This window comes from Lasiosphaeria miniovina, assembly GCF_030549165.1.
Source record: "Lasiosphaeria miniovina strain SMH2392-1A chromosome Unknown B0T26scaffold_6, whole genome shotgun sequence".
NCBI lineage: Eukaryota > Fungi > Ascomycota > Sordariomycetes > Sordariales > Lasiosphaeriaceae > Lasiosphaeria > Lasiosphaeria miniovina.
In genome coordinates, this window is record NW_026848225.1 from 3,505,456 (window position 1) to 3,517,935 (window position 12,480).

Consider the following 12,480-nt stretch of genomic DNA (forward strand, 5'->3'; position numbering starts at 1 on the left):
TCTCGGCGGACTACCTCTGACTGGGCATTCATGTCAATAGTGCTGGTGCTCGGATCGACAAGGATGCTGGGCGAGTATTGTGCTAGGGCAGGAGTATCGTCGGGCCAGCGAAGAGTACGCGAGGCGGGGTGCAGCCATACGTTCTGCTTGGTAAACCAATCCTGTCCTATAAAGACATCATTGGCGGTCGGGATGATAATGAACTTCTGACGGGGGAAACGTCTGCCGTCGATCTCGAGAGTGACCCGAACTTGATGGGTGGCGCGAGCGGTGGCGGCCCCGTTGAAATCACTAAGTACTAGCGGTTTAGGCAAGAGTTCCGTCTTCGCCCCGACCTTATCAACGAGCTTCTTGGCCATCTTCGGGGTCATAGAAAGGGAAATATCGGCTCCAGTATCACAAAGAGCGTGAGTCTCAAGACCAATGCCATCGACTAACAGGTTGACCCGTTTGGTGAATGTATTTGATTTTGGTGATCTGCCGACTTTAGCTAATTGTGGTATATGGGCTATCGAGGAGACTTCCGATAGCCGAACTAGTTTTCCGACTCTAACGATCCTGAAGATTCCGACGAAGTGTCGGTAACAGCGGTCCCGTCACGGTCAGAGCTTCCTTCATGATCGAAGCTGGCGAGGAGACTGGCCATAACCTTGCGATCAGGACATTTGCGAGCTTGGTGTCCTGGCTTCTTGCACACAAAGCAGAGGTCGGCTGCCTTCAGGGTTTCCACCTCCTTCTCTGACAGCTGAGGGTTGGCTGGAGTTGCCGAGACCTCCTTCTTATATTCCCTTGAGCGGCGGCGAGGTTGGCGGTTCTCCGTTAAGGGTCGCTCCTTTGAGGGTCTCTCCTTCGACTCCTTGAAGGTCTTGCTTTGCTCGTAGGCTCTCTTCTTGGCCAGGGCTGAGTTGGCTACCTTGACCACAAACGATTCGTAGGAGATATCAGGGCTCTCGGAGGCGTCGAAAAGTTCAACGTTCAGGTTGGCCGGGATATGCTCGTACAACGTGGTCTTTCGGTCCGCCTTTGCGATATTTGCCTTATCGGCCAGGCTATTGATCTTACCGATGAACTGGTGAATGTCCATCTGTTTATCGCGGGGGTCGTACATCAGGTTACGTAGCTCCTCTCGAGCTTTCGATCCCTGGTTACGGTCGTGGTAGACTGCCTGTAGGCTAGCGACCATCTCGGCCACACTAGCGAATGGGTATTCGGTTGATTGGTATCGGCTAGAGAGGAGGTCGTTGGCGGGTCCTCTGGTTGCGGCGTGGAGGACGGCCATACGGCTACGTTCGGTCTTGAAGGTAGTATTGTCTTCCTCGAACTTGTCTGCTAGGGTGATGACCCAATAGTCGAATTCGTCCTTGTTACCCTGGAAAATACCGGGGTCGACTCCGACTTTGCGGGACTTTGGGTTGTAATCAGGGTTCGGGGCTCTCTGATCGATGCCGTAGGCTTTGAACGCAGGGTACGCGGCAAACCCGGTTGGGGTGAAACGCTCGCCTCCGAAGGCGCTATCAGCAGGGGTCACTTCGCGAGCGGCGCTGGATTGGCGAATGGGTGTAGAGGAGCGGGCATTGAGCTCGGCTTGGAGCCGGGCAATGGTGGCTTGAAGTTCTGTAGTGGTAGGCGTGGAGGATGCCATGTCTGCGGTTGTTGATTGTGGGGTGGGTGTACCTGTGGCGATCATCTCGTCGTCTGTTGGTGCGGGGCGGAGGTTGTAATGGGTCAATTGTCGGTTGACTTCCGATTGTTCGGTAAGGATGCTGGAGTTCGTTATCTCGACTTCGACAGAGGCGAGAGATGTATCTTGATCAGGGTCTCGCGCGGTAACAGTGGGCGATCTGCTTTCGGTGTTGCTGTTGGTAGTGACAGGTACTTCTGACTCGGGGTCACTGGGGTCTTCGGCGGGCTTGTTTAGCTCTGGGCTCGAGGGTGTATCGAGGACGGTGTCGTCTGGCACTTTGGCTGTGATACTCGATTCTCCTGTTGGGGTCCGGTCGCTGCTATCTTTTTTAGAGAGTCGATCGGATTTGCGTGTCGGTGGGCCGTAATCTTTCTTCGGCGGCATTGACTGCGCGGGGGTTCTGTGCCTTAGTTTTGCGTCGTGTACAGCCGACGTAGGGGTTGCAAATGAATGCGGGAATGAGGGAGATATATTTTACTTGCTTCGCCAGCAAGGAAGAGAAGAGTTTAGAATTGTGTCACGACCAGGGCAAGGCATTGAGGTGAACTCAGTCCATTGGGTGCTATCGACGAAGATTCTAAACTGAGGAGGGAAAGAAGGAAAAGTCCGACAACGCGTCGCGTGCTCGCGAATAAGTTTGCATCTATCAGTGGGGTAGGTGGGGCCTCGAGGAGGCTTCTGATAGGCCCGTGGGTTCTGGGCGGCTCTGGCTGCTTCAGGGCCAGTTTGGTGGACGGGTCCTCACATGCTCGAGGTTCCGGGGTAGTCAGACCTCTACGCGCCCCGCGGGGCCGAGGGGGGGTGATGTCACGGCACGGCGGTAGGCGCTGAGGCCCTACGGGTGCGTGACCATACTATAACCCACTATAGAATTGCAGCCTGACGGCTTGTAATTCTGGCATCCTTTTGGAAGGTGTGGTGCAGCGGTAGTGGGTGTTGCTAAACGCCGTCACACAGGCAAGCTATCGCGACAGCGGAGTAGAACAGCAAGACGTGGACACGAGCGCCAGTGCTCCGTGGTAACTAGAATATAAGAGGCGGAATATAGTGCGCCCGAATCCCCGAGAACAATTCCGCTAATGAATATTGGCGTACGGTATAGCAGCCGGGGCTAATGTACTGTATGTCACGGCCGGCTTGGAATGAGGGCGGAACTCCTCTATTGGGCGCTATAGACGAAGATTCTAAACTAAAGGGAAAAGGGAAAAGAAGCTCAAAAGCCTCCCCTCGCGAGATTCTTCCAGGGCGTCTCAAGGTGGGGCTCTGGCTGGTCGGGTGGATCCACCCAACTGGCGTCTGATTAGTCAGAGCGTCTGGGAGGCCTGGAGGACCAGGCCCTCACACTGTATATACGTCCCGATAAGGATTTAAGTGGCGGGGCGAGGCGTATAAATAACTCCAAGCCATGGGCGTCTAATTATTGGATTATATAGTCCGCAGTATAAACGACTCCAAGCTATGGGTATATCTCCCTTAAGATATAACCAAGAATCAGCGAATAATTTGTTAAGTTTTCGCGGATACCTCCTATAATGAATACATTTCCAATTGATATAGAGATGACTTCTATTTATTTAAGCATCGAGTAGCGCTTCCGCCAATTTCTCCCGCTTCGTAAAAGAGAATAGATAATAGAAGTGCACTATCGAGGAAGGGGAGGACGAGGATAGCTGAACGTACTTGAGCGTCGAAAATAGGATAATATTACAAACCACTCGACTGTTAGGGTCGTCTGTCTGTAAGGGAGCATGGGCTCCACAGAATGCTGGGGTTGGTAATTATGAAGATAGAACAAAGGGCAAGCTCCTATCGCACGGGTAATACAGTCAAATTGGAATGCCACTCAAAGTGTATGAGTGCAGTGAATGTGTATTGCTTGCTTGAAGAACCAAGCAAGAACTATCTGAGACCGTGGCTACGGTCGTCGTATATATCTATCTAAGGCGGACCAATCAGAGCGTTGGTCCTAGGTGATCAGTGAGCTCAGTGCGGTCAGTGTGCTCAGTGCGATCAGTTCCCTCACTGATCGCCCTGACCATGCTGATCATACTGACCGCCCCGTTATTGGCTGCACTTGAGCGAAGCGGGGAACTACCCCACTTCCTTGCGTCAGCCAATAGTGGGAAGCTCCGTGCAGCCTCCTGCGCGCCTGAACCAGGATCGTAACAGATAATCATCCGTTCCTTGGCCGAGCTCTTGCTATGTCTGGTCGCGCTGCCGCCTGCTTATCTCCTGCAAACCAATAATAAAATCCCTTTTGTAGGGGTCAGCCCACGAACTTTCTCGTTACGTAAGACGGTGGCTGACGCCCCTATTCGTTTATTACTAACGGTACCTATAGCCTATATAACAAACCTCAATCGTTTCCAAAAACAAGTTTGGGCGACTTCTCCTATACTACCATACCTAGATTGTGAGCTTCACGAGGTTATCTTCGTCTCTATCTTGGCCGCGCGCGTATTAACCTCGTGCGGCGTCCTCTATATAGTAGAACGTCACCGCGATTGTCGCCAACTCTGTAATACGCTCCCTACGGCCCGTCAGCACCGCCCGCGGTCGCTCGCCCGCCGGCCTATGGCGGTGGTTGTACCGGAAGCTGGCCGCTGTCTCGTCAACCAGACACGCAGATCCCAATTATTAAATAACTAGCAGACAGACGTCCGCCGACACACATACCTGGCAGTTATCAAAGGCGTTAAGGGCGTCGATATAATAATCTAGGGGTTGTTGGGGGTAGGTCAAAGAGTAACGCGCCGCGGGCAACACGGCCAACGACACCTTTGACTAACGGGGTATATAAATGCAGGGATAGCGAAGGCTGTGGAAATCGTTGTCAAAATAGAGCATAACGGATTCGATGCGACGAGTCAAACTATGGGCTTGGAAGAAAGTGCGGTAACCACGTCCCGGCGTTTCCACCACAAGAGGTTTTCGAAACTCTGGATAATGACGGTGAGCGTAGTCGATGTCTCAGGATCCTGGAGACTGTCTCGCCTGAGACGATTCTATTACAAACCACTCGACTGTTAGGGTCGTCTGTCTGTAAGGGAGCACGGGCTCCACAGGATGCTGGGGTTGGTAATTATGAAGATAGAACAAAGGGCAAGCTCCTATCGCACGGGTAATACAGTCAAATTGGAATGCCACTCAAGGTGTATGAGTGCAGTGAATGTGTATTGCTTGCTTGAAGAACCAAGCAAGAACTATCTAAGACCGTGGGTACAGTCATCGTATAATCTAACTGTGTAACCAATAACAATGGTCCCACTGTCCCGCGTCCCCGACCTTAAGTGGTCCCGAACCTCGGGACCTAGGGACACTCCTAATTGGTTCCTTCCATGGGACGCTCCTGATTGGTCCACACAAAACTGAGCGTGCCCCACTATTACGCATTTCACCAAGGATTCGTAACATACTGGTTTGTGCCGCTGTATAGTTCCTTGTGCAGTGTCCCGTGGTGCTGTGCAGCTTCCTCAGTACTGTACAGTGCCATAGCTGCACCAGTACAACCGCTACAGTGCCCTGGACTTCAGGGCCCTGTAGCTGTAGTAACCAACCACACTTTAACAATTACCTAGTTGCTTATGAATCTCATTTGTGAGAGAACGGGTTCCAGCCTACCGGATAAAAAAAAGGAAACCTTTCGAAGAGATTGTAACGATATTAAACGGAATATAGGGGATAATACGGCATTCACCCTTAAGGAAAATTTTCTAGAGACCTATTTTCCGGACCCCGACCGAGACAGTCAGGAGATCGAGATTTCTCGCAAGGACTTTGATCAAGCCTGTTAATACTTTTATAAAGAAGTGTACAGCTTGGCTGACAGTCTCCTCCAACAGACCGAAACTGACCACGACGAACTGACGACTATCCTCTTGGTTGGTAAGTCAGCTAGCCTGGTCGGCCTTAAGGAATTCCTCGAAGATAAATTCTCGGGTATCAAGATTCATATACCAGCGCACCCCAAAAGCGCAACAAGACTTTGAGTAATTCTTGTTGTACATCCCCGCCACTCTATGGTAATCGATTAGCAGTCTCCATCAGCGCTGCAGCAAAGGCCCATCTGCCATACACCTCATAGGCACCGACCACTGAGGCACAATGGACAAGATACGGCTTCCTGATATCGTCCACTTAATCTGCGAGCAACTCAGACCCAGTGACATACGGAACCTGCGCCTGGTCTCCAAGGCCTTTAACGATATCGCAGTGCGCTATGCGTATCGCGAGTTGATTATCTACAAGACGCCCAGAAATGTCAACTTTCTGAGAGCTATTATGAACAACCTGGCCGCTGCGAGCTTAGTCAAGTCTTTGATCTACCTTCTAGATATGATTGATAACAACATGACGTGGGACGAGTTCAAAGAAGGGCTTATTCAACGCGGCGAGGGTAACTATTATCGCGATGTAGGCTGGAGCGTTCTGATTGACAATGGAATAGACATATCGCCCTCTGACTTGGAGGAGTACGCTGCTTTTCGTAAGATGTACGACACGTACATGAGTTTGGCGCGCGAGCAGCGGCCTATCGAGAACGCGCCGCTTTTGCGCGACGCCCTACAGAAGTTACCAAACCTCGAGGCGTTCGAGATCGGACTCGACCAAGTCCCCAACTTCAGGATAGTTGACTTTCGATACAGGGAGCAGGGCCTGCGAGGCTACTCAAGATACCGATTCCGGCGCAGGTAACACGGGCATCCGCGCTGCGTTCGGGCCGCAACCCGTACGGTGAGGTATCACACGGCCTCCTTGGCATCCGGGGCCCAGCAGCTCATGCCGAATTCTCGCTCCCAGGGTACGACGTCGACGGGTGGCGGTCCTATGATCCCGAAGACGTCAATGTACAGTGGCTCCGCCGCGGGTACTTGTCCCGGTCTTCCAAGAGGTCTTTCAAGAGACAGGGTCAGGGAGGCTTTAAGTTTCGTCCGGATTTGCCTCTCGTAGAGGGCACTTATGCCTTTGGAAAGAAGGAAGGAAGATCGCTGCGTAGATGCACTGTTGATTCGCCGCCAGCCGCCGTGTTCGTGGTATTCCAACCACGTAGGTGTTCCAACGGGTCAAAAAGTGGTAGTACTACCGGGGGGGGGGGGGGTGTAAAGTTGTTCTGATTCATGTTTTTCTCTCTCTGGAACTAAGGTAGGTTCTGCTTGCGACCGGGGTTTTTGTGTGTGTGTGTGTGAGAGAGGTCCGCGCGCCGCACGTGCCTACTTGCACGTGCGTACTCGCGCGATCTCTGCTTCCTCCCTGCTAGTGTGCGGTCACCAGTATCGCTATTCCAACACGCCGGGTTAATGTCGGGCCACGTGGTGTGCCTCCTGGTGGCGCATTTGGGTCATTCGCAGCACTTCAACCCCGAATGTCTCTTGCTGTTGGTATTGGGTCGCCTGGAGAAGGTCTTGCCGGACGGGAGCGGAGGCTTAGACGGATATGAGCGTCTTGGGCTATTGACGGCTGACGGGGCCATGATCCAATCCTTCTACTCGTGGGCCACGGCGATGGACGGGTACATCATCTAAACATGCGAATCTGCGTCTCTAATTCTCGTCTTATCTCTACGCAGACAGATACATTTTGGTAGAGTTACTACATTCAGGGATTCAGTATAGCTCTTGTCGCTGGGAGGATGAGAGGATAGGGGATATACAGGGGCTAACTAGTGCCCCGGGCTAGGTCTGGGCCTAGCATAATTGATGGATGTCTATCTGTAATGCGCGATGAATCTGGGCACAAAGGTTCTTATATCCTCGGCGCCCTCTCCACACGCCCGTCATCCGTGATCATTTTCATTTTTTCATGTACCTGGGTTTGTCCACTTCACGCCTACGCCTAGTACACGAAAGTCACCACAGCTTGAAGCCGCCCGGCTTCAAATTCTGAAAGACGCCAAAGGGGTCGTAGGCCTTGGCCGTCGTGCGCAGGAACTGCTGGTTCGCTGCGCCGTAGCTGGCAAACACGTCCTGGTTCCAGTTGGCGTGGTTCAGGTCGACCCAGGGGCGGTACGTGTTGCGTCGCTTGGCGGCGGCGACGACATCGGCGAGCAGCTTGTCGGCAACCGCCTTCACCTTGGTGTAGTCGGCCGCGTTGGGGAACGATGCCGACAGGATGGCGAGCTGCAGCCCCTGTGCCGGCGCTTGCCCGATGCCGAGAACATTGTTACCGCCGCTGGCCGTGTCCGAGGCCGCCGTCATGCCCCGCGCGATCGGCTGGAAAGCGAGAGACCAGTCGATCCCCGTCACGTTTGAGAGCTGGAGCTGGCTGCCGTCTGTGAGCGTCCATAGCTCCTGCATGGTGTCCTTGTCGCTCACGAAGGTGAAGTCCCAGGTAATTTGCCTGTGGGTAACGGTAACCAGCGTCAGATCGAGATAATCTTGACAAGCATGCCTTAAGGTAGGCGGTCGGTCACGAACGGACGAGGTGGAAATAAAAAGAAAACGTACTGAAGCCCAGATGGAGAGTCTAAGTTGAACAGAGCCGCATATCCAGGGAGAGTGGTGAGCGAAGTGGTGTTGTACAGCTGCACGCCAGGGAGAGCATAGAAGTCGTTGAACACGGCGGGCCGATCCACAGGCTCCAAGTTGACCACCTGGATGAAAAGGATGAGGCCCAAGCCCGGGTGCGAGCCGTAGCCGACAAGCAAGGTGGCCTTGGGCTTGTACTGAGGGTTGGCGGTGAAGTCGTAGATAGCGGTGGCCAGCTGGGGAAGGTCTTGGGTCTGAGCCAGCTGGACGATGCCGCCGGCCCAGATCTGGCTGCTTACCGCGTAGGTGCGGAAGACGAACTTGGTCACGATGCCAAAGTTGCCGCCACCACCCTTGAGCGCTTTCCACAGGTCCTTGTTAGAAGTCTGGGTAGCCGTGACGATGGTGCCGCTGGCGAGCACCACCTCGTACTCGACCACGTTGTCACACCCAAACCCGGCTTGGTTGGCCAAGAAACCCCATCCATCACCCAACGTCGAACCGCCTACGCCGACCCCAGAGGCGCGGCCGCCAGGGACTGCCACGCCCTGGGGTTGGAGGGCCGTGTAGACGCCGCCCCAGTTCTGGCCAGGTCCGACGGCCACGGTGAGCTTGTCGGTCGACAGCTTGACTTGGTTGAGGCTACCGAGGTCAATGGTTACGCCATCTGGGATGTTGGCAATGCCGGCCAGAGCCGCATGACCACCACTGCGGACGGCGAACTTGCACAGCAGCGGGGCAAGGATCCGGATCGTCGTCGACACGTCCTGGGCCGAGGTTGCGGAAAGGACGCACGATGGCCTGATGGCTTGTTCCTGTGCTGACCAGTAGCTGGATACAAACGCATTGTATCCAGCCGTCTTGGGAAACGACACTTTGGAGCCCAGGACCAAAGCCAGGGCAGTACACTGCTCTCTTGTCAGCCTTCCTTCGGTGACCGCGATATCGGTTGGATATTTTGGAGAGGTAAGTAAGGTAGGTAGGGAACTAGCCAACTTACACAAAGGGCGCCCTTGGTAGAGCTCGCACTTGACTGCACAGAGAGATCATCTGGCACTGCTGCAGCGAGAGCTAGGACTCGGACGGCGCAAAAGCACACAATAAGCAGGTGGAGCAAAGGGGAAGACATCATCTTCGCCGTCGGACTTGGTAATTATGTTGGTTCTGTTGAACCCCCGGCCTTTGACATCGAGAAAGCAAGAGGGCAGGCAAACGAGATATTTATCACTACCCGTCGGCTCACACCACCACATCTGGGGACTGGAGGAATTCATCCGAGGAGGGGCCCGGACCGCGCCGTACTAATACATGAAATATTGGCCCTCTTATTCGTCGATGAAAGACCTTCCAGAAAGGCTGGGGTTACCTCGAACGTGCTTCACACGTGCCCGCGCATATTAGGCCCTTTTGGGGGGCTGATGTTACTGCAATGCTGAGTGCAATATTGCCCACCCTTGCGCAAATCAGCCAACGGGAGACTGGCCATGCCGCAGAACGCACGCATAGACACCGAACCCGCATCCACATCCGCATCCGCATCCTGACAACACACGAGGTGAGGGCGCAACAATGACCGCGTCTTTTGCTCTTCTCCGTGGCCTCGGGATTAATCTTGGCCGTCCGTATATGCAGAAAGTTGCGCATCCATTGGCCAAATTTCAGACACCATTCGTGTCGTCATTTGTTGGCCAGGGATGATTTCTACCAGTCATGCAAGGATCTGAGCAAAAAAGAAAACAAACAACAACCGATTCTTACAGACCATAATTACTGTGGAACAATGAAAGAGTACGGGCAAGACAACATATTTCATTGTTTTTAGCCACTGTCTGCTCTAGATACACTGTCTGCTCTGGATACTAATTACGACAACGTGTCTTTTACGTCTCCTTCGAAGACTAAAGCACTCATGCACAAATTTGAGAGCTACCTAGTTCTAGTTCTTGTAATTTCGTACATAAGCAGCAAAGCAGGCAAACATGGAAGGTAAAACTACCTTACCTACATAGTCCTCGGTGTGATTCTAAGAGTGACCTCCTGGCCCGACTTGCGGTCAGCGAGGCCGAGGACGGGCTTACCCAGATCGGGCTGGAGCACGCCATCGCCCACCAGCTCCACATGGAAGCGCTGCAGCACCATGGCGACAAAGATCATGGTCTCGCGCTTAGCCACAAAGTGACCCGGACACATGGTCTTGCCACCGCCAAAGGGGCGCCAGCTGGGCCCGCGCGTGATCGACTCCCTGCCGGCAAAGCGCTCGGGGCGAAACGAATTGATATCCGGGCCATCATCACCACTGCTGCTGGTATTACCATGACCCTCCGCGGCTGCTACTGCGTCCTTCCCGGCGCCGAGCCCAAAGACTGCCTTGTTAAAGTGCAGCAGACGGTACGGGATCAGGATGCGGCCGCCGCGGCGAAGCAGCTTGCCGCCCACGACGGTGTCGCGCGTCAGCACACGCGCCGACGCCGAGTTGGCGCTCAGCCGCAGCGTCTCAAGCCACGCCTGCTCCAGATTCCGGCACTGACCCCCGTGCAGGTACGCCAGGTCGACCAGCTTGCCGTCCTTGTCAAACGCCGGCGCCGTCTCCTGTCGGATCGCCTCGATCAGGTCTGGCTTGTCGTGTAGCAGGTAGTACAGAATCCAGTAGGCGGCCTTACGCGTGTTTGTGCTTACTCTGTTCTTTTATGTTAAGAGGTGGACATGAAACGAGAGATATACGACATACGAGGATAGTGAATTACGAGTATTAGTGGAATATGGGAATAGGGGGAGGTAGAAAAAAAAAAGGACGACTTACACCCAGTACACCATGACCATAAACCGCGCCATATCCTGCTCCTCGATGCCCAGGGAACGGCACTCGTTCTCGATGGCCGTCGTGAACCAGGCGCCGCCCTGGGCCTCGCGTTCAGCCTGCGGGATGCGGAAGTAGCGAACAAAGGTCTGCTGGACGCGGTCCATGGCTGCGTGCATTTGACGACTAAAGACACGCGGGTACTGGTACAAGACCTGCCAGCTGAGCTCATCGTACACGAGGAAGGTGGTTGCCATGTCCGGGTCCAGCGCCGCCAGTGAGTCGCCAAAGTAGCCCTGTTCACCCGCGCGCGTGAACAGCTCCGAGCACCACTTGACTAGCGGTACCTCGATACTAGCCTTATTAGCCTCGCCGGTAGTAGCAGGCGAGGAGGAGGAGGAGGAGGAGGTGCTGTATGGCGCGCAGAGAGTCTGCAGGGCGTCCAGGTGCAGGTACCTGTCGAACCACTGCACCATGACGGCCTCTAGGGTATCGAGGTTGGCGCCCGGGTACAGCTGACGGTGGTGCATGTCGCGCACAAAGTGGCCCAGCGCCTTGCCGTCTGGGTTGGGGAAGCCGGGCTTGTCGCGCGGCAACCGCGTCTCGAAGACGGCCTGCAGGGTGTGATCGGTCAAGTTGAGATATTTCATCAGCCCGATCAGGAACTCCTCGAACGAGAGCGAGTCCACATTCTTGTAGACTTCAATCGTCTGCTTGGGCTGCGTGATGATGTAGAAGTGCGAGCCGAAGACGGTCACGGCGAAGGGGTCTTTGCCGCCAATCGCCTTGCTAAATTCATCACGGCTTTCATGTCAGAGCATTCTTTCTTTCTCGTCTCCACGAGGAAAAAACAGTTGAAGCTTCTTACGTGGCCTTGGCCAGAAAGGCCTGCGAGTTGTGAAAAAAGGCAAAGCCATGGCCTTTTTTGTTGACAATACTGCACATTAGTTGCTCGTCCTCGTTTTATGAATTTAGGTATCTTGGGTATTATCATGGACTTCGCTAACCTAGAACTGAGGGTTGAGGTCAGTACCCACACACATGCATAGAGAGGTAAATTATAAAAATCAACAAAAAAGAACTTGAAAACTTACTAGGGATCCACGACGGCAGTTCCTTTGGCTCAGTCGGGTGCAGAATCGGATATAGAGTAAACTTCCACAGCCTCCAGATGATCAGGGCGGTGGACAGCAGCACGGCGGTGCGGAACAGTGTTGGATGCTCCTGACTCCGTAGCAGGATCGCTTGGATGGCCAGGTTCAGGTTTCCCTCCACGGCCCGAGTCCCGGAGGACAGGGTCATGTTTGTTTGCATCCTGATGCTGCGTCTCTGGGATGTTTCCTGGGAATGCGAGTACAGTAGGTACTCTGGACTGCACGGGCCTGGCAGACAAAGGTATTATCTATACGAAGTAGGCCTTGAGGAGAACAGGCAAACTACTCCCTATTAATTACTACAATCGAGAGGAACAGACTATCATTCCCCTTTTTCACCACATGGCCGCGCCACCCATCGTACTGCCTGAGAGGACCACG

General features: G+C 53.9%; 2 protein-coding genes across 2 annotated transcripts; both read right to left on the minus strand.

Moving 5' to 3' along the window:
- Positions 1–7,281: 7,281 nt before the first annotated feature.
- Positions 7,282–9,335, minus strand: B0T26DRAFT_723815 (FAD binding domain protein). Its single transcript, XM_060442643.1, has 3 exons — positions 9,149–9,335; positions 8,128–9,056; positions 7,282–8,020 (listed from the first exon to the last, which is right to left on the minus strand). The coding sequence occupies exons 1-3, from the start codon at positions 9,278–9,280 to the stop codon at positions 7,531–7,533; spliced, it is 1,551 nt and encodes a 516-aa protein (XP_060293324.1). The 5' UTR covers positions 9,281–9,335; the 3' UTR covers positions 7,282–7,530.
- Positions 9,336–10,149: 814 nt separating this feature from the next.
- Positions 10,150–12,247, minus strand: B0T26DRAFT_652208 (cytochrome P450; the record flags this gene model as incomplete). The annotated part of the gene is made up of 5 exons (XM_060438348.1): positions 10,150–10,467; positions 10,513–10,825; positions 10,949–11,734; positions 11,814–11,865; positions 12,028–12,247. The coding sequence occupies 5 exons, from the start codon at positions 12,245–12,247 to the stop codon at positions 10,150–10,152; spliced, it is 1,689 nt and encodes a 562-aa protein (XP_060293325.1).
- Positions 12,248–12,480: the final 233 nt, after the last annotated feature.